The 27,747-nt window shown below is 29.9% G+C and overlaps 4 protein-coding genes across 10 annotated transcripts in view; 1 reads left to right on the top strand and 3 right to left on the bottom strand.

Moving 5' to 3' along the window:
- Window positions 1–1,171, top strand: part of Npc1a (Niemann-Pick type C-1a) — a 35,490-nt gene extending 34,319 nt beyond the window's left edge. For all 4 annotated transcript variants that reach the window (XM_088198283.1, XM_088198285.1, XM_088198280.1 and 1 more), the window contains one exon: window positions 326–1,171. In XM_088198283.1, the coding sequence (XP_088054409.1) occupies window positions 326–498 (173 nt within the window). In that variant the 3' untranslated portion in view covers window positions 499–1,171. The remainder of the gene's footprint in view (window positions 1–325) is intronic.
- A 1,080-nt stretch (window positions 1,172–2,251) lies between these two features.
- Scp1 (Sarcoplasmic calcium-binding protein 1) lies at window positions 2,252–14,756 on the bottom strand. Of its 2 annotated transcripts, none has more exons than XM_088198286.1 (4): window positions 14,598–14,756; window positions 6,473–6,654; window positions 3,427–3,660; window positions 2,252–2,660 (listed from the first exon to the last, which is right to left on the bottom strand). In XM_088198286.1, exons 1-4 carry the CDS (start codon window positions 14,647–14,649, stop codon window positions 2,535–2,537), a joined length of 594 nt encoding a protein of 197 aa, XP_088054412.1. In that variant the 5' UTR covers window positions 14,650–14,756; the 3' UTR covers window positions 2,252–2,534. The 2 variants fall into 2 exon arrangements, with proteins under 2 accessions (XP_088054412.1, XP_088054413.1); XM_088198287.1 differs by having other exon boundaries at window positions 6,488–6,654.
- Window positions 14,757–20,357: 5,601 nt separating this feature from the next.
- LOC148229334 (uncharacterized) lies at window positions 20,358–24,017 on the bottom strand. 3 transcript variants are annotated; one of them, XM_088198277.1, is made up of 6 exons: window positions 23,922–23,999; window positions 22,058–22,189; window positions 21,882–21,985; window positions 21,753–21,801; window positions 21,608–21,696; window positions 20,787–21,536 (listed from the first exon to the last, which is right to left on the bottom strand). In XM_088198277.1, exons 3-6 carry the CDS (start codon window positions 21,897–21,899, stop codon window positions 20,916–20,918), a joined length of 777 nt encoding a protein of 258 aa, XP_088054403.1. In that variant the 5' UTR covers window positions 21,900–21,985; window positions 22,058–22,189; window positions 23,922–23,999; the 3' UTR covers window positions 20,787–20,915. The 3 variants fall into 3 exon arrangements, with proteins under 3 accessions (XP_088054402.1, XP_088054403.1, XP_088054404.1); XM_088198276.1 differs by lacking the exon at window positions 22,058–22,189 and having other exon boundaries at window positions 20,358–21,536; window positions 23,922–24,017; XM_088198278.1 differs by lacking the exon at window positions 22,058–22,189 and having other exon boundaries at window positions 21,372–21,554; window positions 23,922–24,017.
- Window positions 24,018–25,039: 1,022 nt separating this feature from the next.
- On the bottom strand, window positions 25,040–27,188 carry LOC148229333 (uncharacterized). Its single transcript, XM_088198275.1, has 5 exons — window positions 27,092–27,188; window positions 26,382–26,446; window positions 26,246–26,318; window positions 26,118–26,179; window positions 25,040–26,050 (listed from the first exon to the last, which is right to left on the bottom strand). The coding sequence occupies exons 1-5, from the start codon at window positions 27,117–27,119 to the stop codon at window positions 25,121–25,123; spliced, it is 1,158 nt and encodes a 385-aa protein (XP_088054401.1). The 5' UTR covers window positions 27,120–27,188; the 3' UTR covers window positions 25,040–25,120.
- Window positions 27,189–27,747: the final 559 nt, after the last annotated feature.

The raw sequence follows: 27,747 nt of genomic DNA, 5'->3' as shown, positions 1-27,747 counted from the left end.
AAATATTTCTTGCTTTATAACTAAGAAGAAAAAAATTCTCAAAGATTCTCTGCGAATTTCTCAAGGTATTCTTATTGTCAGAGAATATTTTCGCCTCATATCACTAATTGTAAAATTTGTCTGTATAAAATATTGTATAGTACGGAAGCTAAAGAGATGAAGTTCATTGTTGTAAATACGATTATTAGCGTAAAGCTCTTCTAATTTGATATATCGAATTAAAGGAGTTTTGTAAGTACCTCGGAGTTTTCATGTAGTATTATTTTTAACATTCGAGGTAACGGCAAAGATTTTGTTGTTCCTAATGAAGTATTTACCCATCCAGGCATAACCCGAAGAAGAGGCCGGCCCAGCATCCCGACAGGCCACTTGTCTGACAGCACTAGGTTGCTGGGCGGGGACCGGGAGCGCACTCAACTCACCTACAGCAGTATAAACCAGCACGAACCACTACTGCATCACCACCATGCTCATAATGATGACATAACGTCGGAGTAGTTGACATATATGTATACAGACGGTTATAATATCACTTTTTATTTATTTTCGTCTTACATTGAGCGAGCACATGAGCATGCGTAATACTATATAATTGTGCTTCCTTTAGTTTCTAAGACATGAGTGTTGTTCATCTATCTAAGCAGCTAGAATGTTTAACGAGAGAAACGTAGCGGCCGGATAATGTACCAAAGATCGCTTTTGTGCACGTTGAAACTTAAAAATCTGCACTGAGGTAAGCTCAGTTGAATAGTTTTACAGTTGATTATCACACACAGTATTTCTTGTGTCGTTTGTGTTGCTGTTCTTTTTATTAAAATATGTATATATATGATATTATGAGCAAGTGGATTTCAACATAGGTGAACTCGGCCGGCCTTTTAAATATCTGTAGAAAGATTATATCAAAAAGACGGATACAGATCCGCCTCTGTTTTATAATTGAATGTCCTTATATAATGTGATGTGGCAAGATGCTTTTGTAATAAATATGTGTACGTATTAACATTTAAAGAATTATCGGACAGATACGAATCCGTTCTTTTTTAATTTAATTGTAAAGAAAAAAATATTTTATAGATTAGTCGGTTTAAATTTTTATTTGATCTCATTTCGAATTTAACCAGATTCGCGTCTGTCTTTCGAGCGGATTTGACAATTTTCATATCAAAAATTATTTTATAATAAAAGAAATTCATGCGGAAACGTATCGACTGAAGATTATCATATTGAACTTCCGCTCTTTAAAAAATATTTATTACAATTGTATAAATTTATTTTTTATACGTTAATTGTATTTAAAAAAAACACTACTTTTCTCATAAATTTTTTTATCATTCAGAACATTCCATTTTTTATCATTCGGCTTAAATGTATAAAAACCATTTGTGTATTATCGATAATTACTATATACTTTATAGATGTTAAAAACATAGTGTTAAACGTTCAACGCCTTCAATCAGGGTCTGTGGTGATTTTTCAAATCACGCAAAAAAGATGTTACGATGAACAATTATAGTGAATGAAAATGTTTATTATGAAAGATGTTAGCAAATAATATCCTATTATTAATATTATACATGTTTATATATGTACATATATAAATATATCATAATGGATGTATTATTATAATTATAAAAAAATATACGTTTATAAATAAAATATGGTTTTAAATTCATAGTACTTTTTCTACCTAAATCTTGCATTCTCGTACTATGGTTTACATATAATATATATTTTCTTTATAATTGTTTCCGATACTTGATGTATATATATACATATATAACATTAAAGTAGAAGACCATAGTGCGTGTAATAGTTTTATATATGTATGGTTTTTTATTTCTTTGTATTTATTGTAATTTATTTATTAATTGAATAAAAAATACATTTTTTATTCACCCGCATTAATTGTTTTGTGTGTGTACAGTTATTGTGTAGTATATTATTATTAATTTAATTCACGCGTGGAGTCGTTTTAAATATTTTCGGTAACATTACACCGTGCAACAAATTTAAACTATTTTTTTACAAAAAGAGACGATTACCTGATTGATTTGTGATTTTAAATTTTTTGCCAAAATTCATTTTTTTTTATAAAATGTATTCAACGATGTATCGTCTTTTGTAGCAAAAAATTTGTTGCACCATGTATCGATGTATTCAAAACAAAAATTATATATGGAATGCGTAAACGACTGTATTGTATTTGCGATGATATTTTTAAGAATACATAAATAATTTTTATGCAAGCTTTAGTTTCATTTAATCAAAGATTTATTTATATATAAACATGTTTTTATACATTTTGACTTATTTGGAATATGCGACGTACAGTGGAGAGCCACACGGCTCATGAAAACTTGGCACAGCAAATTGATGAGCTTTAGTCGGTTGTTCGTTTAGGTCTCGAGTGAAATGGGCTTTTTGCATTTGAGTTAATAATATTTTAATTCAAAATATAAATAGCTGTCATTTGAAACGCTTGTTTCACTCGAGATGACACTGTTTATATTATTTATTTAATAAAAAAATATTTATGCTAATTCGAGAGGGCCAAATAAGAAAACGGCTGGGTTTTTCTCATTGGGATCTCCGAGGAATTGAGCGAAGAGTTCCTGGTAACGCGACATAGTGAGGCCACCTTTTCTTCTGTCATCGTCCTGAAATAAACGAAAATCAGTTAAGTATATAAATTATATTTTTAAAAGAAGCTTAAATTTAACTATAAAAACCAGAAGATGGTGAGAACCAATATTTAAACATGGTAGTTCACAAAAAAATATGATTTAAATATGGTGGATTCGGTAAGGTTTTCTGTTTCATAAAATTAAGTAAAAATAAACGTTTCAAACATTAACCCAGTGGCGACCGTTACTATGCAAATGAGATAACGCCGTTTTTGGAGTCATTAAAACTGCATTTATATGTATTTTTCTTATTAACGAGATATTTTCTTGGAACTGTCGAGAACAGAGCAAAATTTTCTAATAAAAAGCCATTTTATTTGAAAAATATAACAATTTTATGGCAGGTGAAAACGTTCATTTGTGCAGAATAAAAAAATATTCTTAATATTGTTGTATATTTAATTTATAAGAAAACGAGTTGATATTGTTTTTTTACCCATTTGTGTACTTAAGATAATTTAGAAATATTATTAAGAACAAAATTATTGCATTTTACTCATAAGTCACAGCTTACATCATAGTAAATTGATCACTCACAAGTCAGGAGTCAGTTGCGCATTATAAGCTCTGACAAACATAATTGCCAGATGCATAGTAAGTATGAAAATAAATCGTTTTCTTCAATGAAAAAAATTGTAATCAATACTGCTCGAGTATGAGAGGAGTTACGTAGATAATGATACATTCTTATAACAACCAGAGCATTAACATAATCTTTATGTGTATTATTAAAACTTACGCTTAATAAATTGTTGAAAGCTTCGTTCACGACATCGATATTCTCGATGACCATCCTTTGCACGCAGTCGTATCTGAACTCTTCGACGCCAAGAACTCCATCAGCATTGATATCGAGCAGTTTGAAGTTGGATTCGATGAAAGCCTTCATGGCTTGTGGGAAATCCTCATATTTCTTTCCCAGACAGCTGCTTTTCACGGCAACCTTGAACTCTTCTACGGTGATCTTACCGTCCTAAAATATAAATCCTTACGCGTTATTAAACATAATCGATTTTTTTTAAATCTGTGACTGTGTGATCAGTGTAACCTTGTCTTAACTTCAAAAACCATTATACAATATTCGCGAATTATTTCATCAACACGCCCCCTCATTTCCCGCTTTGCACACATTTCCAGAATCTGAGTCTGAAATAATCTTCAGACGTATAAACGGCGCGGAACTGTCGTCCGTCACGGACTCGTGAATATTTCCGGAAATTTTTCCAGAAGAAGACGCTTAATTAATCTTAAGCTTTTCCTGCTAAAAGGTCATCTAACGCTCTTCCGCCATTTTGATTGATTTTCCTTCTAAAATGAAATTCTTATTTATATTCAGTAAAACAATTTTGAACATTGTTTTAGTAAGGTTATCATCTATTTAGCTTTTACTAAAGTTTTTGCCACAAGATATATATTTAAAAGTTTTACTGTTTTCAGTAGTATCAATGGCTCATTAGTTCAATGCCCCACAGAACACTCGTATTCTACATGAAGAGAGAAAGAAACATGATATTTTGTAACACAGCGTAAGAAGATATCCTTCGTAAATAAAATAAACACAGATATAGCAAGTGACACAAACTTGAATTTTGCTTATACGAATCTATTTCACATAGTTAAGAGTTTGTATATTGCTTACTTCTGCCAACGTCTCGATTTTACGAAACCATTAGTCTGTGTGTTGAAATACATATGACACGTTGAAAAGAGCATATTCTTCTATTTTCCGCAAACACTTATAAATAATACTATTTTTGTTAAATCGTTACCCAACTATTGAAAACTACTGTTTCAATAATTAAAAAATACCTAAATCTAATCAATTAACATTAAAACACTTTATTATGCTGTTAAAACTTAAGTTGTAGCCACATTATTAACTAAATATCATTCGTAATAGATGCTATTAGCTATCTATAAACAGTGTTTATCAAATTATCGAACTCAATTGATTATAAGCACTTTTATTTTAATAAGAGATTTTCTATGTTTTCTAAAACACATTAGAATTTCTGGCACGAACTCAAAGAAGCTAATAAATATTTTAAAGAGTGAAATTGTAAAATTACGCATTTCGCGTGTTATTCGAAAAGCGCGTACTTGACATTTTTGTATAACAATTAATAGTAGCTATTATAAGAAAATGAAATAGCTCCTGCTCAAAATTAATGGTGTTATTACCAAATAACACTTAGTTTTTCATTTTTTTAATCTTAACATTCGAGTTCGTGACCATTGATAAAGTAATTTTTAAAGATGTGTAAAATTAAAATTATTTATACTGTAAATTAAATAACGATACGTGTTTAATAAAAATATTGGATCTATCCGTTTTAGTAAGAGGAACGTGAAATATTGCATACATTTCTATTTTTTTATACATGTACGTATAAGAAATACTATTTTGTAATAATAATAAAAACAACAAGCAGTGTTTAATATTAAATATAAATCTGTCAAATATAAATACGATGATGGATAGCAAACAAATAGTTTAATTCCCCACAGTATGTAACTCCAATTTTGCTAATTTTTGACATGGATTAACCTAGATTATGCAATGGGACAATATTTTGTGGTAAAAATACCGACTGGTGTGCCATTCAATTTTAAAAGAATGCAATTTCCGGTAGGACTTATAATAACCATAAATAAATCTTAGGAACAATATTTTAAAGTTACTATAGAAAACACGGGATTGACTTGTTTATTGTCGACTATATGTGGCTTGCTCTAGAATGGACATTTGTTTACCCCAGACAACAAAAACAAACATATTTTTTATGAAAAAACATGACATTAGTAATTAAATGAAATATAACAGTATTTATATTAGTTAAAATCATTGTAGTCTCTTACGTCCCAGTTCTCAATGAGAAAAACATATGTATATTAAATTAATCCCTTAGAATTTAACTACTAATTATACATTTTGGTGGTATTTTCTGATAGTAATAAATTACTTTTAGATTATAGAAGATTCGAACTTGATAAAAAAACACGCTAATGCGTAAATCAGCTTATTTTTATGTGATTTATATTCACACGAGAATATCCATAAATCAGTTTCAATTCAGGTGTTTCCAACTAATTATCATTAATTAATTATATAAATCTTAAGTAATATAATTAATTGCCTATATTAATATGCGCTACATCTATGTAAATCAGCGCGTAGCTGCTATTATCTAATCATTGTCCATTCTTAAAAAGTCTATCTAAGTATACAATATATTATATTTTTTTAATAAAATATAATATCAAAAAGAGACTTTTCCACAATGGTTAAGCATTTAAATAATTGTTTTACTGATTAGTTTAATGCAAAAAGCTAAGTTCTGCATTAAATTTAAATTAATAAAATATGTAACTAACATCAAATTTTATCAAATATGATTAAATAATTCGTAAATATAATTGCACAAAAGCGTTACACATTTATAAAAAATATTATTGTAATAATTAATATATAAAGAAAGAAGAGCATTTTTATGTGTTTATGTAGAATTGTGTATACAAGAGTAAAATATTATATTGAAGACTGACGTTTCTTTAATATGTTTTATTAGCATTTGCTTATTAAAGAGACGACAGTATTTACTAACCTCCCTCAAAAATTTAATGTAAGAATATATGAAAATAAAATATTTTTGGGGGAGGTATTAAATTATAGTCGAAGTTTATTTTTTCGCATGGCAATGCTTCGACTGTTTGATTAGCTTTCATGCAGGAGTTAGATAAAATTCGAAGCCATTCGAATAATAATGTAGGAAGGGGTAACCGACGTATTCTGGTGGAACCTTATCGAAATCTGCAAACTGGGCAATCTCTTCCCAAAGGCTGTGCATTATGTGTTGGTATTTGGCTAATCTGGCTGGACTGCAATCGCCTTTGCCTTCCAGGACACAAGCCCTAACAGCTAAACATTCAAAGTCATGGGCGTCCAAGAACCCATTGTTGTCGATATCTGAAGAAAAAAAATATTCAAAATTAAATAAGATTCTTTACGGTAGCCGTCGCCCAAAACATTGATATTTTCGAGCATATTAACAAAATTCAATATTCACATGTAACACTTAAGCTGTTCGTTATTTAAATCACTATAATATATTATTCGTTGATTTTTCAAGGCTAATGAATTCGAATCAACAGAGAAGATAACATTTTTTAGAGAGAGAAAAATATTCTGAACAATTGCCACTATAAACAATTATCAAGAAGAAAACATTTAAAATCGTTACGTAAGATTAAATGTGTCTTTTAGTGATTTTTCGTATTTAGTTTTTGTTTTTGATAAATTAGTTCCTGTTCTTTTAAACATTTTAAAGACATAAACTGCAATAAAAAACGATCTGGTTTGTATATATATTCGTAGCAAATAAAACGCTATGAAGTTTTGATAATACAGAAAAGACATGGTTTATAAACAGTTGATGTAGAAAAAATATATACGAACGTTATGTTATTTTTGTTTTTATTGTCTGAAAATCCAGATTTAACTAGTTACATTTATATTTGATGACAATGTCAGTTTCACAGAAAATTTATCGTATAACTAAAATACTATTCGAGTTTTCGATGAAAAAGTTTTATTTGTATTTTTACGATTGCCTTGAATGTGGTATTAGGATTTTAAGAATTTACAACAAAATAATAATATATTTCAAGAACGTGTAATTTTAGAGAAATAGTAAAATATATTGCTTTATTAAACTATAAGCATCCCATATGCGCGTCAACCTTAAATATATAAAGACTAAGCGAATAAAATATGATATAGGTAACAATGAAAATATTTTTATTGTAAAAAATACTATGAAAGAATACAATTATCTTCATTGTATTATCATTTTGATATCTTGCCAAAAGATCTTTAACCTGTATTATTAAACTAGTCTGAATATTTACAGCGATTTGGAGAGCGCAAATAAAATAGTTTATAAAATGACTAAAATTTATTATTTTGGTAATATTATTATTATGTGAAGAAAAACTCGCATTACTTGCTCCTAATGATACAATCATAATAGTCAAATATAAAAAAGGGGAGATTCATATTGAATTTAATATCGTAGTTTGATGGTTAGGAACTATCGACTCAATAATATCTGCTGATATATAATAAATACAATAATAAATACAATAATTGTAAAATGTACATCTATTAAATAAATATATATCATCATATAATATATTGAAACGTCAAAAGAACCATTCAAAATGGCAGTTATTGTTTTATTTTTCCTTGTAAAATGGCGGTCGCGTTTGGAAATAACGTTATGTTTATCGGCCATTGATTTAATATTTTTATTGCCCGCACAATAAATTTGTTGCGAGTTAATATCTCATCGCCATCGATGATATATAATTGTTTACGCCTAGCGAATGACTATTGACGCATTTAAAACGGTAGCCAGGTCTCCCGGGCCATTAATTTTCCGATACAACGTTTTTGTAATTAACCCTAACAAAAATAACCCAATTTTACGATTGAACATAAATAAATACACCCACTCGTAGATTAATCTAATGACTAATCTGATATTGGAGTGTTTTCACAGAACGAGTTGTCGCCTGGGCAATTGTATTAGAATACCGGAAGTAAAATTGGCACTTAGTGCTATAAAATCTTTTTTTATATTTTTTTTATAAAATCGATTAACTATACGTATCATCAACAACATTAAATAAGACAAGTGTTCCTTGTTTCTTTTTTAACTTTCAAGTTCGCGTCCGGTGTAACTTTGATAACTTTTTTATATTGGTGCTAAGTGTCATTTTGACATTTCTATGGCCAAATTAGCGGTGGATATGATTGACACAATCGTCGTTAAGACTTATTCAAAATAAAAAAAAATCATGAGCGTGTATTTTTTTTAAAGTAAAACTAATACTAGAAAAAAATATCAGAATTTTGAGCAAAAAAACGCATTTTTGTGAGATAAAACACTAATATTTTATCTCACAATTTTGCGTTTTTTTGTTTTAAGAAACCTATTTTTAAATAATTTCAGTAGTAATAGTAGTGATCGCATTAAATTCCAAGTCTATCAAATTTGCTCTACTGTTAGTAATATGAATGCTTATGGGCAGTGGCGTAGCTAGGATTTGTGGCGCCTGGGGCGATACCGAACTCCCCCCCCCTCCACCAAACAATTATCTAATACAAAATCTGTAACTTAATGCATGTATTTAATGTCACAAAACTTTCCGGAGCAGGTGTCCCCTTTTCACCAACCCTACACCTACGCCACATACCCATCGCATATTATATACATATAAAGAAACGTGTAAAACAGTTTTCAAGTTTTTAGGAAATATATTAATGATTATCAAGCATTTCATTATTTTAGCACGTACTGAACTCGAACAAACAATGAGGAGCATCTGGTGTAACTTTCACTTTTACTGATTCTAAGAAACTAGCCTTTTTTTTTTTGTCTATGGGGAAGAAATTTATGAAATCAGCATTTGTTAAACTGTTGTTCATTATTTTTACTTATTCAACTTATCTCTTACCTATTCGTGGATATTTTATATATTTTAGTGCATTCAGTTTAAAAATTACACTACACGAACAAGGTTTAATTATTTCCTTCCATCGCGAAAATGCCACCCCCAAGCAAATGCCGCCCGGGTGGCCCTCCCCTAGCTACGCAACTGCTTATATGTGTCCCGTGGATTAATTATTTTTAAGCGAAGAATATCGTTAGCTAATTGTATTTAAATTAAATCCGTTCAAGTAACAAAATTTAATCTTTTTAATCCTTGACAAATCATTGAATACCATGGAGTTTTTTTTAGCCATGTAAGTAAGAAATTCTCCGAAACGCGTTTTGGCAAAATATTTGTAAACTGAACTGTTTTCATGAATTGCTGCGAAAGTTTAGAGTGGAACGGAATACTTCTGCATGGTTTTTATAACTCCGTAGGATTTGTTAAAGGACATTTTTACATGAAACAAGGTCCGTTCTTTACTATTGTTTATAGTTTAACTTAAAATAGATTTGCGTTTGACCCACTGTTCTCAATTTGTCGTCAAAGCTATTGTTTTTTCACATTCACTCCTGGATTTTTCCACAAAATATTTTTAGAATGCCTAATTAATTTGATATCCACACTTTGTATAATATTTTTAATTCGTTAAGGTGGACTAGACATCATCCTCGTAGACTTTTAATTATCATGAGAATAATAATAAAACTGCTGAAAGACCTCCGAATGTTCAAAATCAGCAACTGGCGCTGCGCAACCCGAGACAGAACAAGGTGGAGACAATCTTGTATCATGTCAAGGCTCACCCCGAGCTTTAGCGTTACGATAATGATGTATTATTTATTATACTTTGACGCGTTTCTTGCTTGATTTATTTACACTGTCAGCTAATCTTCAAGTCAAAGATCTTCTGGTCTATTATTAGTAAACTATCATCATCAGTATATCTCAAGTTATTTAAAGTCCGCCAGTTAACTAATATGCTTCCTCGTCTGTCTCGTAGAACAATATATCGCGATGGCATCGATCCCTCAAATTGGTGACCCCGATGCAACGGGTGACAAGTATCTGAGATGAAAAAAGATGAGTAGTCAGATTGTCAGTAGTCAAGAATGTAAATCGAGCCCGGTAAACAAGCAAGCGTGTCCCGGGCCGCTCCCGGGACAACAATCGTCGGATTAATTAGCTTTGTATCAGTCGCCGCCAAATTTACCGCTCCCCCGGGCACTCATTGTTTGTGGATAAATGTGGACGCAGCTGAAGCGTCAGATTCTTCATCTTTGGCAGATCGAATCTGTCCAAACGTTATCGGCTGTCATCGCTCCACCGAACCCGTTCGATCTCCTGAGATCTCATAGATCAAACATTCGTAACGAGACACTGTGGCCCGAAAAAAGATACTTCTCAATCGTCGAGCCAATCGTTCGACGATTGACAAACACTCGTGTCTAGCTGTGTAAACAGACGGCTTTAAATACATCATTATTGCTTGGAAAAAAATATAAGCTAGCAAAAATCCGAAAGCATGAGAGTGATACGTTAGAATGATTAATAAATAATTCCACCTTTGATCTACATTAAATATGTTTCAAGAAATATGATATATTAACGTCTGAGCTAATGATACAAGTCTGAAAATTGAATTTAATGCCAAAATGTTAAACTTTTAATGAATTTGTAATACTAATTTATTTTTTATATAATTTAGTTGAATCGACGAAAAAAACTTTTTTATCAGTAGGTGCAAACAAATATATTTTCCCAATTTTATTAGAGCTCCAGTAATAATCGATAAAAAGCGTTCTATACAACTCTTCTAGTTCATAATGAAACTATGAATATATAATTCCGAATGAAACTAGATAACCTGAAAGTCGTCCAAAAATTGTGTTGACTCCGGATGCAATTACTTTTGCGTAATCGATATTTGAAGACTTAAGATGATATTCCATTCAAAATATATGTTTTTATGTAGCTATATAAATGCGATAATATAGCAAAGAGTTACACTAGTATTTTATTACTTTAAACGTAAAGTATATAGACTAGTATTAATTTAGTAAATTGTATTTTATTCAAAGAGAGATCGATTATATATAGCGAGAATAAAATTCTCAATTTACTTCTTGATATTAATTTATTGATTTCTATTAACAAAATAAGCTTGAATGTTAAGCCATAAGAAGTATTTTTATAGAAAAACGTGAGCCCAATGCGTTACAACGAGTTAAACACAATAAAAAAGCAAGTAAGTAGTAAGAGACTAGACTAAAATCAAAGCCTGTAATCAATGACATTTATTTGATTAATTATAAACTAGTATTATAGCTTTTAATCAATAGATGTCACTATGCACTTGTGCATCACAATATTTATCAGTGATATTAGAAAAATCTTTGAAAAACACAATATGTGATAAACGATTGGAATTGGAATTATATGATAATCGCCAATTCTGATCTCTCAGACACGATATAAATGGAGAAACATTAGAGTTCAAATGTGATTCGAACCCAGGTCTTTCAGGTAGTTGTCACTATTTGTCTATCGTGCTAGTAATAAAAATATTTTTAGCAAAATTTATCAAAACTAAACATAAATTAAAATTTGACTGAAAATATGTGTTTCTAATATATATTGGCAGTGAAAAAAAGGAGCCCCTCCCCTTTTGCAATTATATTGTTTTATTATAACGCTTCGCAATAAATAAAAAAGAGCACAAAAGTCGAGTCGCCGTCATTAATAAGTCCTCTTCTGCGAAATCGCATTTTACACGTCCGGCAGCGTTTGTCACTCGTTAATCAAATCGTCCGACATTTTTTTTCAACTCGTTTGGCATGATGTATATTACATTGTTTTTCTTTTCTCTCAAGATAATAGAGACGAGGTAGTGGAAAAACGGCCTTCCCACACATTTTTACAGGCGGGCATATAATATATTTTTAGACCTATTTCATTATCAAGGATCGCCGGTCAAAGAACTTCTTAAACTGATCGCCAATATAGATAGACCGTCACCAATATTAATAAATAGCAATTGTATTTTAATGTATTTTTGTCTAAAAAGAGGGGGAGCATTTTTTATCCAGTTGCCAACATTGTGTCGATGTCGATACGCAGTAAAAGTTATAGCATTTCTCAAATAGTTGGCACCGATTCGCATTTGATCTCAAGGGTCAGACAGGTGTTAACGATAATCCGAAAATCGGTCCTTTTTCTGTGTGTAGTTTCAAAATTAACGAGCGCAATGCTGCCAAACGACGAAAAGGAAAAGAAAATAATTTTCCCGGAAGACTAGAGTACATCGTAAAGAAAATGTGTCAGCAACAGTTAAGGTTTAATTTTATAACAATGTGACTAGAATGCGGATATTTTCAATATGCGCACACCTCGTTGCGTCGGTTCAGTTCTAACCCGAATTAAGTATTGTTTTAATATTTAATATTTAATATTTAAATCTTATTTAAATGGCGTAAGTCAATGACTAACACATGAAAGACACGTGTTTGAATCCTATATGAAATTTTTGTATCGTGTCTAAGAGATCGCAAATAGTATTTAATATATATAATTGAGATTACGATCGATCATCACTAATTAGATTTCCTAGATTTTTTTGATCTAGTGAATAATTATGGTAATTATTATTTATAATCAAGCTAGGTAGTACATATGAAAAAATGTAAAATTCATAATTGCGCGAACCATTTTTAGGAAAATATATACCCCATGTATCTCAGCATTAAATTATAATAAGTTCTAATAATATTTCATCCGTCGTAGTTCTGGCTACATTGTAAATTTTAATTTACTTTTTCTAAATATATATGTATATATAGATTAAATAATTTCTAAAATTTTTGAAGTAAATATTTTTAACAAATAATAAAATATTAAATTAAAAGTAATAATATTAATCAGTGCTGTCTTTTACTTAAATTTAATCCGAATATAATATTTAATAAAATATCATATATACATTTCTATTCCATAATATTTCATATGAATGGAAAAAGCTGATTTACAATACAATATTTTAAGTTGTTTTATGGTAAAGTTAAAGTTTATTAATAAACTATGAAATAATTAAATATACACATTTTTTAAAACTGGTTAATTGATTAGAGATATTTTCTTCTCTTTGAACTGCTATTGTAATACACGAAATTATATATCTTTTTAATTATATTAAAAAAATATATTAAGAGTTATTATTTTGGAAGTTTGGAAGTAATTTATATTTTAATAACTTTTTTGAAACTAATAAGAATTTTTTTTTTTATTTTTTGAAAAAAATTGTGCTACTTTATTTTTATGATTTTCTTATTTAAAAAAATATTTTAGAAGATATCCTGCTAAATAGAGCAGCAAAAGAAAATATCACGAAACACATTTTTTTATGTTTTTCTTCTTTAAGAATTGCTTAAAGAAAAAAATACAATAAACATTGAAACGGTATATGTGTTATTTTATTAAAAATGGTTTGAAGAAATTGTGATGTTTTTTTAAATTTTATTTCAAAACTAGAAAAAAGAAAAAGCGTTATAAATTAGGCAACGCAAACAGTTATTTATACAAAGAAAAATCAGCCCTTGTTATAGTTTATTTTCTCAAAAAACTGCTATTTTTTAATGAAATTATATAATACATATAACCGAGAAACGATAGTTTTATATTTTTATAATTTTTATTTGACTCAATAGAAAATACCACAAAACGCAACTTTTTAATGTTTTTTTCTGTAAGAATTGTTTCTTTTTATTATTTAATAAATACAATAAACATTAAATGACATCGAAAAAAAATTACGATTTAAGCAAAAAAAAAAAATTATGCTAGCTACGCGTCACCAGTTGTTGTAAAAAATCTTCGCTAAGAAAATCAATTATTATAAGCAAGAGCTAAAGTCACAGTTGTAAATAATCTAATACGTTATCATTAATTATAATCAAAATATTTTTTTGTTAATTACTGTAAAACGAACAAATTTGTCGAATATTTTCAGAAATAAAATCGATGATATTTAGAAGATTATGAATTATTAAAAATACATTGGAATAAGTTAAAAGAAGACAGTTTATAACCATTTGCAAGTTTATAAATATTTATGTAGAAATTGAATTAAATAATCAAATTGAAAAATTAATTTACTTAAAAATTAATTAATAGTTAGAGTTATTATATACAATAGGAAAGTCGTAATAATCTTTTGAAAATCAAATGTGATTATAATATTATAATTTATTATTCATTTGTTTAGTTCATCATGCTTTAAGTCAGTATTTTAGTTGTTTGTGTTTCAGCATGGATCTGTGTGAAGGTGTTGTCAATTGAAATCAGCTGTCACCGGTAATCTCACAGTTATTATTATTTTAAAAAATGTAGCACACAATTATGTTTTTGATTTGATCGTACCGTACAAATATCTGACAATGAACGCGACCCTATTGTCCCAGGAGTAAGCCATTTCGCGACTAGATAGGAGACACCGAGAGCTAGAACTAGAGCGGTGTGATCGGGAGCGCGACCGATCGGCTTCTGACCGAGCTGACAAAATAAGAACAAACCGCGTGGAATATTTTCGATACGAGAATTTCGGTTAACCCTGGAGCGAGCTGGCAAACCCGGTGGCGGCTCGGGAGCTGGCTAGGCCAGCGTGACAGAAGACTATTTTTTATAAGAGGCGGACGCGACCGTGGCTACTTATGGTCATTGGCTACAGGCGCGTGACCGAGTGCAAAGGGTTAAAAATCCAGGTGTCTATATAAATTACATCTTCTAGAAAACGAAACTGCCTTTTAATTCTTTACCGAAACCGAAACTTTTTGCCAATTTTAAATTATCTTATTAAAATTAATACATAACAACTTTATGACAATAATCACATAAAATCACAGCGAAAGACTTTCATTATTTGTATACTCTAGAAGTGCTGACGTTTCAGTGGTTTAGTTACAAAATATTTTATCAATGATTTTTATGTGAGCAGTGTTGTCAACCCAATTTAGGAATAGTGTAAAAAAGCCATAATCGATTTACGCGGTTTCGCTTTAACGTGGTCAAGAAAATTATTTGCTGGTAGTATCAAGGATTAGAAAATAAAATAAAACGCATATATTGGTAGTATATTATTTCATAAGAGCAAAATCCTGAATAATCTACTGCTGGATATGACTCTGATAATAATGATTTTGAACTAATTCTAATAAAACAAGGTTAGATTGTATTACAACCGTGACCAGGCGCGTAAGGTGAGATACATTACCTTTCACTCGCTCGCGTGTTACGTGACGAGAGTGAGTGAGAGATAAGGGTGTGCGTTACATGTGCTCCGCACGCCTACTTTTTCTCACTTACTCTCGTCACTTAACACGCGATTAAACGCGACACAGTTAAGTCTTTTTATTTTTTGTGACCCATCTTCCATTATTTCTATGACTTGATGTATGCGAAATTTCGAGGAAACTATCTACCACATAAATCGAGGTATGACTGTATCGCTTTTTTATCTGAAAATATACATAAAATGTCTTACTAACAATAGATCATAAACGCTTAACATTTATTTATATTATAATAAAATATATGTTCATGTACAGTTACTATTTTTTATACCATATGTGCATATATCTTTTTTTTTCTTTAAATGATAACTAAATTATAATATATTTTCAAAAATAAATTCATCTAGTTAGAAACATAGAACGAAATATTAGTTTTAACGTAATGTAATATGTTTTCCTTTCTTTATTTTGTATCCCCAACGTTAAGATCGTTATTTTTTGTAATTCAACTTTTGTGATATCTGGCATCGGACAATTGCGCATTGTTAAACTAAAAACTAAATTAAAAATACGAATTGTAGAAGAAACACACTTTTCATTCTCCCGTCTATTTTTTTCCGATTTTTGCAACATATTAACAGCTTAAAATGAGAAATTTATGTCGCATGACAAACAATTTTTTTTCGTAAAGAAGATAATTGCATTCTTCTAGTTGAACCGTGTGTAATAACTAGCTTTACTTCATTTTTGTGAAATATGTATGAGTATGTTTCTCAGATTCTACATTTAATGATTCTAAATTAACGAAAACTTGACAACCAACGCACTTATTTTTTTTAGTAACTAACCATGGATAATTTTTTAAGAAAAATCGTGTTGTTTTTCTGACCATAATGATTCTGTTTCTTTATTGACTATTAGTACATTTTGTAGTATCAATATTTAAATTTATTTCTTTCGAATGTTAGATGATATGATAGACATGTAAGAATTCGATGTAACAGTGTTTATCGGAATTACATCTTCGGATTAAATACTACATAATAAACTCGTGATATTGTTTTGCAGTTTATTTATGAATGAATATTTATATTAGAAGTAATAATAGATAAAAATATCAAAAATATAAACATCCAATGTTTGGCAAACAGGGGGGCGGGGGTGGCATTGGCCAACTTTTGCCCCTCCCCTAGAAAAAGCTGAAATGACGTCCATGATTCTAAACCAAAAATTATCGAGTTATCCTTCAAAGAAAATCTAAAAAAGTGTATTTATCCTGAATATATTTTTTTTAGTATATCAAATCAGGATACATTTTCACCGGTAGATATTTATTTTTACCAGTGAAAATTACCAGGTGCTAGTAAAATTATACAATTTGATATTATCCATACGTTTTATACATTTACATACTTATCATTATTTATTTACATGTAATGTATGAATGTTACTGTGAATGTGTATTTTTCGGTGAAGTTGTATTTTCACTAGTGAACTCGTGTCTTTTAGGTATTTAGTCACTGACTGGTCTATCGTGCTGGTATTTATGTTTGTATGAGATTTTTATTGCTAAATGTTTGGAAAACTGAGTGTGTAAACACGTTTTAATCATAACTAATTAGATCATTATATAACACAATGGTTCTCATCTGTTTTTTATTTAATTCGTGATTTATTAAAATGAAAAGGCGTTGAACATTCGTTGCACACACAAAGAAAAAGTCACAAGCTGAACCTATGTATAATAATAAAAAATTAGCAACATTGTCTCAGATCTAAAATTTAATATATGCGTCAGTTTTAAACGTTGTAAAATATGTAAATGATAATTTATATTATATTTAATGTCATTTTTTCTTAGTTTTTACTCAGTTAAACTCTAGGACCTTGAGGATAATAGTCCCCAAATACGTTATTCTTTAGAATGATAAGATTAGATTTTCTAGTAGCAATACAACAGGTTATTCTACATTTATGATTTATTAAATATTATATAAATAAATGCTTTATTCGTAATTAATAAATATACACATCAATGTCAATCTAAACATTCTAAATTTCTTGAAATATAAATAAGATAATTTTTACATTCCTATTCATAGAATATGGATCCTTAAAAATTAATTAGCTTTAATATGTATATATTTTGATAATAAAAAAGATATTGCCTAAAAACTAATATTCCATGTATCTATTTAAAATTATAACTTAATCTAAATCCCGGGCTACGCCAGGTGCGAACTGATAGTATTTATATAAAACATCAGATATTTTACATATAGACAATATCAAGGTTACATAAAAGTGTAACAATATTTTTATATTAATTTTATGGGTATTCTAGTTAGGCTACTATGTACAACTTTTATGCTTCTTATATGTGTGACAGTTTAGTTTTTGCTGCAGTTTTTGAAAATCATTACCAGCAAGCTCAATTTTTATGTAAAGTAAAGTGTGTATGTAAAGCTTATATTATATACTGTTTAATATTGAAGAGTAACATTTTCTGGTTAAATTTAAATATGGAAAGCTGCACAAGGAGATATTTTTTTAATTTTATTTATTTCATTGCCTTTGACAGTGAATTAGGAGTATTTTTAAAATGTTTTTCACATTCGTCATTTAATGAAAAATGGGACTACTATGTATTAACTAAATATTTTAATTCACATGTATTTCTGCCAAGAAACAATCAGAACCCAATCCTCGATGTACCTATAATTATCGTTAAGTTATATAGCTAAGCTAACACTATGTTATTTTTAAATACCTTCGTGAAAGAGTAAAATCAATGATATACTGTTATATACTTTTCTAATTTATTATAAAATTAAGATTTGTATTCATAAAACAGGATATGATTAATATGAGTTTTGATTTATATTATTGAACGATTCTATCAAAAGTTATTCTTGAACACTATATAATGAAAAAAAAACGTAATGTCGTCTGTGTTTTATGACCAATAAAAATCTTTTATTTTATTTCATTTTAGTGATTTTTTAATTAGCTATAAATTTGTAATCCCTGCGTTAATTATAGATGATGCTTCGATAAATAAATAAACGGTCACCTAGAATCTAGGACCTAGATTATTTTCTAACAAACATAATTAGAATCCTGAATGTATCTTACATTCATATTCTAATATAATTTTAATAATCGTAAAAAAGTTTGTATTTTTTGTATTGACCATAGAAAATTAATCGAAATTAACATAGCTCTTTATGCTTTCTATATGAAATGTACTTATGAGTTTGCGAATGAAACGATGAGAATCGGATTATTGCAAAAAGTAGTTAAGAGATAATAAAAATAGCTATTTTCCTCAACGAAAATAACAAATTAAGCCAAGCAGCGCAATAGCGAATCGTTATTTTCTATGACAAATATGAATTTAGAATCTGACTAAATACATTGCTAAATTTTCTTTATGTAAAAATAATATTATTAAATTAATAGTGGCGTAACTATGGTGGGGCGGGCCGCCCCGGGCGGCACTTGCTTGGGGGCGGCATATTCGCGATGGAATCGTCTAGTGTGGTTCTTAACTCTGAATAAACTAAAATTTATGTAAATCTACGAAATAGCAAGAGCTTAACAATAATCAATTTATTATTCTAAGAAATGCTGATTTTATGACCTAGCAAAAAAATATATGGGGGGGGGGCAGCAATTTTAAGGATTGCCCCGGGCGGCACATACCCTATCTACGCCACTGAATTAATAATCTACAATATCTTGCTGCGCAATGAAATTCAATCAGTAGATTGTGGCGTGATTTTAAGTAGATCTTTACCCTCCATTCTATGTACCTAGTCGAAATAGTGGCTGCGGTGTTGTATCTTTGATGTAACAGGAACATGGGTATGCTATTGCGCATACTTCGTATATATTCCCGTAGTTATTTAATCTCCAGCTGTTGTCGTCTGCTTTCTGGCAATTTTATAGAACGCGATATTCTGTATAAAAAGCAGTTAAAAAGTTCCGTGCGTTGTTGTCAAATGAACAATACTCAAATTTCCATGTATATACATATATTAGTAGGTAATCTGTTTCGCTTCGTAGCATTGCTTTTATCATTCAATCTTACCTCCCCTAACTCTAAACAAGTATATAAATGCAAAAACAGCATACTTACAACACTTCCACCAAGATTTTCCATTTAGAACAAATTAAAATATCAGAACCTCTATTACTTCGCTTTCAACCCAGGACTAGGGCTTCTGAAAACCCGGGGTTTTGAAGCCCGCCGGGTCCGGGTCCAATATTTTGGAAACCCGACGGGTTCAGGTAGTACAAATATACGAAAAAAACGTTTTTAAAATGTTTATTGCAAATAATAATATGTATGATAATAAAAAACAAAGATAATAAGCTTTGATTACACAAATCTATTTTCGATTACCGAATATTTTTCAGGACTAACGTTTCACTCAAAATTCCTAATACAATAACACAAGAAGGCAGGAAGGAAGTAATAAAATTAAGGTTCAAAACGACTTACCGAGACCACTTTTATAAGGTTACTTCTTCAATGCTTATCCCAAGTGAAGCAGGTAGAAATATTCGCCTGAGCTCGCTCCGCAAAATTTAAGCTAAAGGAATTTTATTACAAATTAAAATTAATTAATCAAATAAAACCCGAACCCGACATATTGTGACACCGGCTTTCTGGTCCAGGTATTAGGGTCATTACCCGACCGGGTCGGATCGAATCGGGTCCAGAACTCAGCTGTTCTCGCACCAAGCTAAGCAACGCCAAGCTACGTTCAAGCTAGGAAGAATTCAAAACGATCTTCAGAAGACATGGAGGCCATGTGACGCAGACAAGACTGCAAGAACAACGCGTATCTAAGGACTGGGAAAATGAAATAATATACACAGTGTAAATATATAATATATTTTTATTACCGACATTATTAAAAATATATTATAAGTTATTTTAAGCAAGTTTTAATAGAGATGTCAATGAGTGGTTTTTATGACAAATAGCCTGTTTCATCGCAAGCATTACAAACATAATAGTGTAAAATATAAATGACAAATTAAGTGATAACAAAAACGGATTACAACATCGAATCAAACGTATTGTCAATATAATCATTATGAATTTTCATATGTTGCAAAAGGGATCTTTTAGATTTCAACGCTTTACTACATTTATCACATTTAAAATCAAATGAATTTTTGTGAACTTTCATATGCCTATCGACTTTACATTTAGTTTCGAATGCTTTACCACATTCGTCACAACCAACGTCATTAGTATCCTTATGAATATAAACGTGCATTGAAAGATATTTCTTATTTTCAAATGTTTTATCACGCTTTTAACATTTATAGTCACAAGACTCATTATGAGTCAACATATGCTATGAAAGATTACTTTTAGTTATAAAAACTTTACCACATTTGGTACATTCAAAATCAAAAGAATTCATATGAATTATATCATACGGTCTAAGACTTTTAATAGTCTTGAAAGTCTTGCCGCATTTGTATTATAAGAATTATGATGACTCTTGATATGCTCGGCAAGCCTACTTTTAATCTTGTATACTTTACCACACTTATCACATTCAAATTCACAATCCTTATGTACGTTCATATGGGACATCATTTTAGCTTTTTTATTGAAACGTCGACTGCATATTTCACATACAATGTCACATGAATCGTTGTGTGTTTTCATATGGCGTAAAAGTATGGTTTTAGCTGGATATACTTTACCACATTCATTACATTTAAAGTCATACGTAACCTTATGACTACTCATATGGAGCGAAAGACTTGATTGAACTTTGAACGCTTTACTACAAATTTCACATTTAAAATCACGAGAATCGGTATGAGTAATCATATGACGAAACAGCGTTCTTTTCGTTTTTAATACTTTTCCGCATTTTTCACATACAAAGTCTAATGAACTCTTATGAGAACTCTTATCCATATTCCGTAAAGGTAACGTTTTAGTTTTTAATAATTTTGAAAACTGTTCACATTTATATCTAAGTAAACTTGTATTCAAAACTTTATCTTCGTCGAATAACTTTACATCGTCTGATTTCTAAAAAAATATAATTTCCTAAATAACAAATGATAAATATTTACTTCGATCATAATTCATTTGTCTATTACTTGTGTTTCCATAGGATCGTATGATTGGTGAGATAGCTTGTCCACATTGATTATATCCGGTTTAAGTACATCTTTAATGTCGTGCATTTCTGAAATATTAGTCAGTTTATAATATATTAATATGATATACATTTATATTTCTAACCTGTTTCGAACATGTCATCTTGTTCCTCTAAATTTTGTTCCAATTCCTCCTTAAAACAAATATTTTAATTGAATTAGTTATTTTCTTATATACTTTAGGCTCAATAAATTTATTAATTTTCTTATATACCTTTACTACATTTGCCATTATATTGACATAATCGGAACTTTCATAATAATTTTCAACTTTTAGTTCCACATTTTCATGTTCAACACTGATTCCATCATCCGGTTCTAAAATGAGTATAATTAAATGTTAAGAATTGTACCAAGTAACTTTATTTATGTGTGATGTTCGAGACGCACATCTTGAAACAATACGTATTCTTTTATCATCATCGGAAGCGACCACAATGATTTTCATAATAAAGAAATATTATAATCTTGCTTCATTAGAGGGCTTTTCTGTATGGCTATTTGTTTAAGTAAGCCTTTTTCCTGTATTTATGAACTTTGTCTTAGAAAACATATAAAAGACTTGAATAAGGTTTTGGTCAGAATTTATATTACATGGATCAGAATTTACATTAAAGCTCAGAATAAATATTAGATGGTTAGAATTTATAATAATTGGTCAGAATTTATATTAAATGGTCAGAATAATTTTTTTCAGTTGCCAATAGTGTTACTATTGTTGTAACGTTGAAGATAGCTACAACTGGTCGATCTGTTATTCGTTTATCGAATGTTCATTTTCATTATTAATAAATTTTTGGTCAGTATTATTTTAATGAGTCAGTATAAATAATAATTGGTTAGTTTTTTATTAAAAAAATGATCGGTGTTATTACAGTGAAAAAGCTACCAATATATTTTTTTTGCTATCTTGTTAAAACCGTCCTACCTTTGGGTTATTATTGAAAAGGTAGTTAAAAAATACATTGGGTTTTTTTTTCATTAGATTTCACAATAACAATACTTGTTTACAATATAACAGAAAAAAATACGCAATAGACTCATTTGTGATCCTTTGCAAGTCAGAGGTTCTCGAAAAAAGATTTCGCCGAATATTTTTTATAATACCCATACGAACGTATCACGTACGTTCGTATGCGTAGGGCGGTTAAGGGGAATATATAATTGCACTTTAATTTAAATACTATACGGAACTATAATTAGGAAAGCTTCTACTATAAATTTGATTCTTTGCATTATAAACTTAATACTTTGTACTATAAATTTAATAATTTTCACTTGGTACAACCTAAATTTTAAATATTTTTTGGAATTTGGTGAATCACTTTAGGTTAGGTTTTGGTTTAAACAGCAAACAAACGTTTCGCAACTATCAACAAATGTAAAAGTAGACCACACGCTAAAGTGGCACTGTAGAAAGTAACCGCTTTATAGTGATAATATTTTTTCTTGTTTGCATTATATTTGTTCAATGTTATAATATTTGTATAATGTTGAATATATTTAATTATAATGGAATAATTTATTTTTAGACTATAATTAAATTTATTCAACAATAAATAAATTTAAGATATATCATATTTTACACTCCCCAAGTATTGTATAGATTCATTCATTTCCTTTTTACCTAATATCTAGCTGGTTATTGATATTAGATGGTAGTAGATTTAAGTATATTAATCTCCATTGCTTCAACATTTGACAATAAATTATTATTTCATAATAATATTCCACAAACCTTGAAGAATAACATAGTAAAAGTGGATTCCAAAATAAATTTCTAGTTATAAAATAAAACATAATTTTGCATAAATATAGTTAAACTCACATAGCAACTGATTATAAATCGATCGCTCACAATGCGATTACTCTTACGAATATTGCTCATAAGTTGATATATCAAAATTTTTACGAATATAAAAAGTAAATCAATGCATGATTTCCTATATTCCCACACTCAATATCCTAACTTTAGACAGACAGTGACTTCACCAATTTATTTGGTTAATATTTTGAAACACCTAAATTACATGTATTCATTGAATTGGTTCTCATTGTACAGTTACATGATATCTACCTAGCATAATCTGAAGTCCCAAATAACCTTTGCTATTAAACATTAGGCGTTTTGTATTTATAAGGAATCACATATTTTAGCATATTACTAAAAATGATTATAGAATAATAAAAATGACACCATTTCCATAAAACACGAAACGTAAAAACGAATTAATTATTATTTATTGATATATACCAGTTTTAAAAACACGTGCAAATGACATTGCAGCGATCAAGTCAGCGTCCTCAAACTTGCAATGTCAAGCGGAACAATAAGCATTTTGGTCGAAACAAGTGTATTATTGAACAGATGGGAAAAAATAAATAAAATTATATACCATTAAATACTAGTTAGGATTGCTAAATTATTTTTGCTTTAAGATATATTAATTAAGCAGTTTTTTTATATATGTATACAACAAAATTAGAATTAAATTTTATTTCACAGATTCCAATGACATCATCATACAGAGCAAAACTATAATATTAGTAGTAAATTAAATAGTACCGAAGTGCTAATTTTAACCTAATGAATTTATTTTAGAATAAATTGATTTTATGATAAATAAAATATTATATTATAGGGGTCTATTTTTTTCCTTTTAACAAATACTAGGCGGCACTCTAAAAATACTGACGTGCGGCGGCGTAGAGAAACACGTTTCTTAGCGAATATCGACGAAAAGATGACGACCGGCGAGGCCTCGTCTCTCAAACTAGCATTTTGAGTACAAATTTATTAATACTAACCGGTTCAGTATGACTTTTTGAGTCATATTGAGAGAAAAGATATGTGTAGCTGACAATTAATTTATTATTTTGATTATTGCAAAGAAAATTTATTCCTACAAATTATAGTTGGATACGAATCTCAAAAGTTGCATAAAAACATTTCAAACTACCATTTTGTTTACAAATCTATCAACACGAACCGGTTTAGTGTTATTTTTTGAGTAAGGTGACCAAATATTCCTTTTTGAGCATGACAATCTTCCTCTTTTGAGGAGAATTGTGCTGCTCCTCAAAAGTCCTTTGAGACGCACGAGCGTCCCTGGGAGATAGAGCTATAACGATGACAATAATGCAAGATAACGAGAGCCCGATCATAGACACTCAGATAATACATTAAGAAAACTCTTAAAAATAAATAGTACTACGGGCGGTGCGGACCGCTTTTCTGGATATAGAAATCCAGGTGCCCACCCGACGGGATGCACTCGTAGGGCCCCAATACTAATGGGCTTATGCAAGCATCCATGCTTGCTCTAGCTCTCGAAATTACGATACGGTATTGGTTTAAAAAAAAAGATCATGTAAAACAAACGTTTAGCTTTTATTACAAAAAATAAAATAATTATAGATTTTAATTACTTAAATTATATTTGTACATTCTTACTATTTGGCAATATTAATTCTCATATGAATTCGCATATGCTTAGAAAGATAACTTTTAATTTTGAATTCTTTTCCACATTGATTACATTTAAAGTCACTAGAATCCCGATGCGTTTTCATATGATATAAAAAGGTACTTTTCGTTTTGAACTCTTTTCCACATTTGGTACAGTTAAAGTCGTAAGAATCACCGTGAGTGTTCAAATGTCGTGAAAGGTAAAGTTTAGTTTTAAATTCTCTTCCGCATACTCTGCATTGAAAACCATAGGAATCTGAATGTACATACATGTGCCGAGTAATTGTATATTTAGATTTGAATAATTTACCACATTTGTCACATTCAAAGTTATACAAAGTACTATGAACTTTGGAATGTTTTGTTAGAGATTTCCTAGCTTTAAATGCTTTATCGCATTGATTACATTTAAAAAAGTCACTAGAATCTCTGTGAACGTTCATATGGTATAAAAACGTACTTCTCGTTGTAAATGCTTTTTCACATTTGCTACATTTAAAGTCATATGAATCACTATGAATATTTATGTGCTGTGACAGATAACCTATAGTTTTGAATGTTATGCCACACTTGCTGCATTCAAAGTCGCAACAATCATTATGATTTTTCATTATATGGTCTAAAAAGTTACTTCTCGTTTCGAATGCTTTGTCACATTTACTACATTTAAAGTCATTAGATTCATCGTGAACATTCATATGTTGTAAAAGGTACCATTTAGTTTTGAATGCTTTATCGCATTTGTCACATTTAAAATCACAAGAATCACTATGTATAACCATATGCCGTTTAAGGCAAAGATTGGTCTTGAATGATTTTCTACATATGCTACAATTATATTTACAAAGATCTTTATCTTTGTCACAATGCTTAATATTTCCTGTAGGTTTTATACTGCTTTTACTTTCTGCTATCTAAAAAATTATCATAATTTATAATAATTAAATAACCGCTAGATAACATAATTAATTTGATTAATACTTCTGATAAATCATCTATGTCGATAATATTTGTGGTAATTATATCCTTCACGTCTTGATATTCTAAAAAAATAGTGAACCCGAAATTAATGTATAATAAAATGTACCTGTATAGTATACATTACCAACCCGTTTCAAACAAGTCGTCTGTTTGGTCTACATTATTATCTTCTGTGCTGTCATATTCTGCTTTCACTTCTTCCTGTTTGAAAAAAATAAGCCATATAATTACAAGTTTTATATGTTTTGTATTTTTCTCACTTACCTTTATTATGCATTTTATTGTTTTAACAGAATCAAATGTTTCATCATCGTTTTCAACGCCAGGTTCTGTAAAGACAAAATATGTTCATAATATTATTAAGGAAAATTGGCTTCAAAAATATGTATACGGTGAAATAATTACATAAAATGATTCTATCTATAACTCATATATTATATTATCTTAGGGATGATAGTTTCTACACGTTTAACATTTCTTGCACAATGTTTATAATAATAGATAATAAAATCTATTGAATAACAATGAAAGTATCGTGTAATTTTAGGTAATAATACAATTATTTATTCTTTGTGACAGATATTTTTTAGTTTTGAGTCAACCTTGAAAATGGCATTTTGCAAGCAGAAAATTCTAAATGTCATGAACCAACCGGTCGAGTAAGTTTATTCATTGTGGCTATTTGTCATAAAGGAAATCGATGAATTCTTCATGGGCTAGAGGTAAAAATAAAATGTTTATATTATTGTGCAGTCGAATTTAAATAATGGATTAGATATTTTTAGTATTATCATCCTTCGCATTGTACATTAATATATTTGAAATAATTTAGTAAAATATATTATATTAATGGAAATAGAAGATCGAAGTAATGTGTAATATTGACATGAATGATTGCACAGAAAGCAACCGCAATAATGTCATAGTGGTTAATAGTGATATAAATGACAATATTGCTAATAAACAGTAAATACCAGTTTTTAAATAATGTGGAAATGCCATTGTAGCCCTTTACGTCAAGCAGAAGTCTCAACAAACGTCAAAACACAAACTTTATTGGCCGTAACAAAATATTTCATGAGTAAAAATAAATAAAATTATATTCTACTATAAAATTATTATAAATCGAAATTATGTTTTTCATGTAACATATTGTTGCAATCCGCGCGCTCTCGCGCCTGCGTCGGGACTCACGCGCAGATCGGCAGTAAAAGGCCCATCGGTCGCCACGCTCGGTTGGAAGACTATCGCTCCTCAGGAATGGTGCCCTGTTATTGAATTCGCGTGTTTTCATTTGTTCGCCAAGGCTCTGATGTAACGGCCCCACACAGGCTCACGTAACACTGGTGTCAGAAGTGTTGCATCAAGATGCCGAGAAATCGCGGCGGAATCGTGGAGTCGGAGTTGGACGCCATCGCTGAACGCCTCTCCTTCGTCGAGGCTGAGGAACGAAGGAGCTTCGTGCAATATCCGACATTCGGGGCGGACGCTGGGAAGCGTTTATAAGCCGATTCATCTTCGCGGGCGAGTTGAACGAGACCGAACCATCTGCGCGAACACTGTGCGCGTCTCTGAGAGAGGAGGCGCTAGATTTTGTGCTGACTCTTCAGCCGAAGGTGAGACAGGAGTG

The sequence above is a fragment of the Plectrocnemia conspersa genome, unplaced genomic scaffold (genome assembly GCF_051122295.1).
Source record: "Plectrocnemia conspersa isolate PC_06_02 unplaced genomic scaffold, ASM5112229v1 ptg000011l, whole genome shotgun sequence".
Taxonomy (NCBI): domain Eukaryota; kingdom Metazoa; phylum Arthropoda; class Insecta; order Trichoptera; family Polycentropodidae; genus Plectrocnemia; species Plectrocnemia conspersa.
The sequence above is the reverse complement of the archived record's forward strand: the minus strand, read 5'-3'. Positions and strand labels throughout refer to the sequence as shown.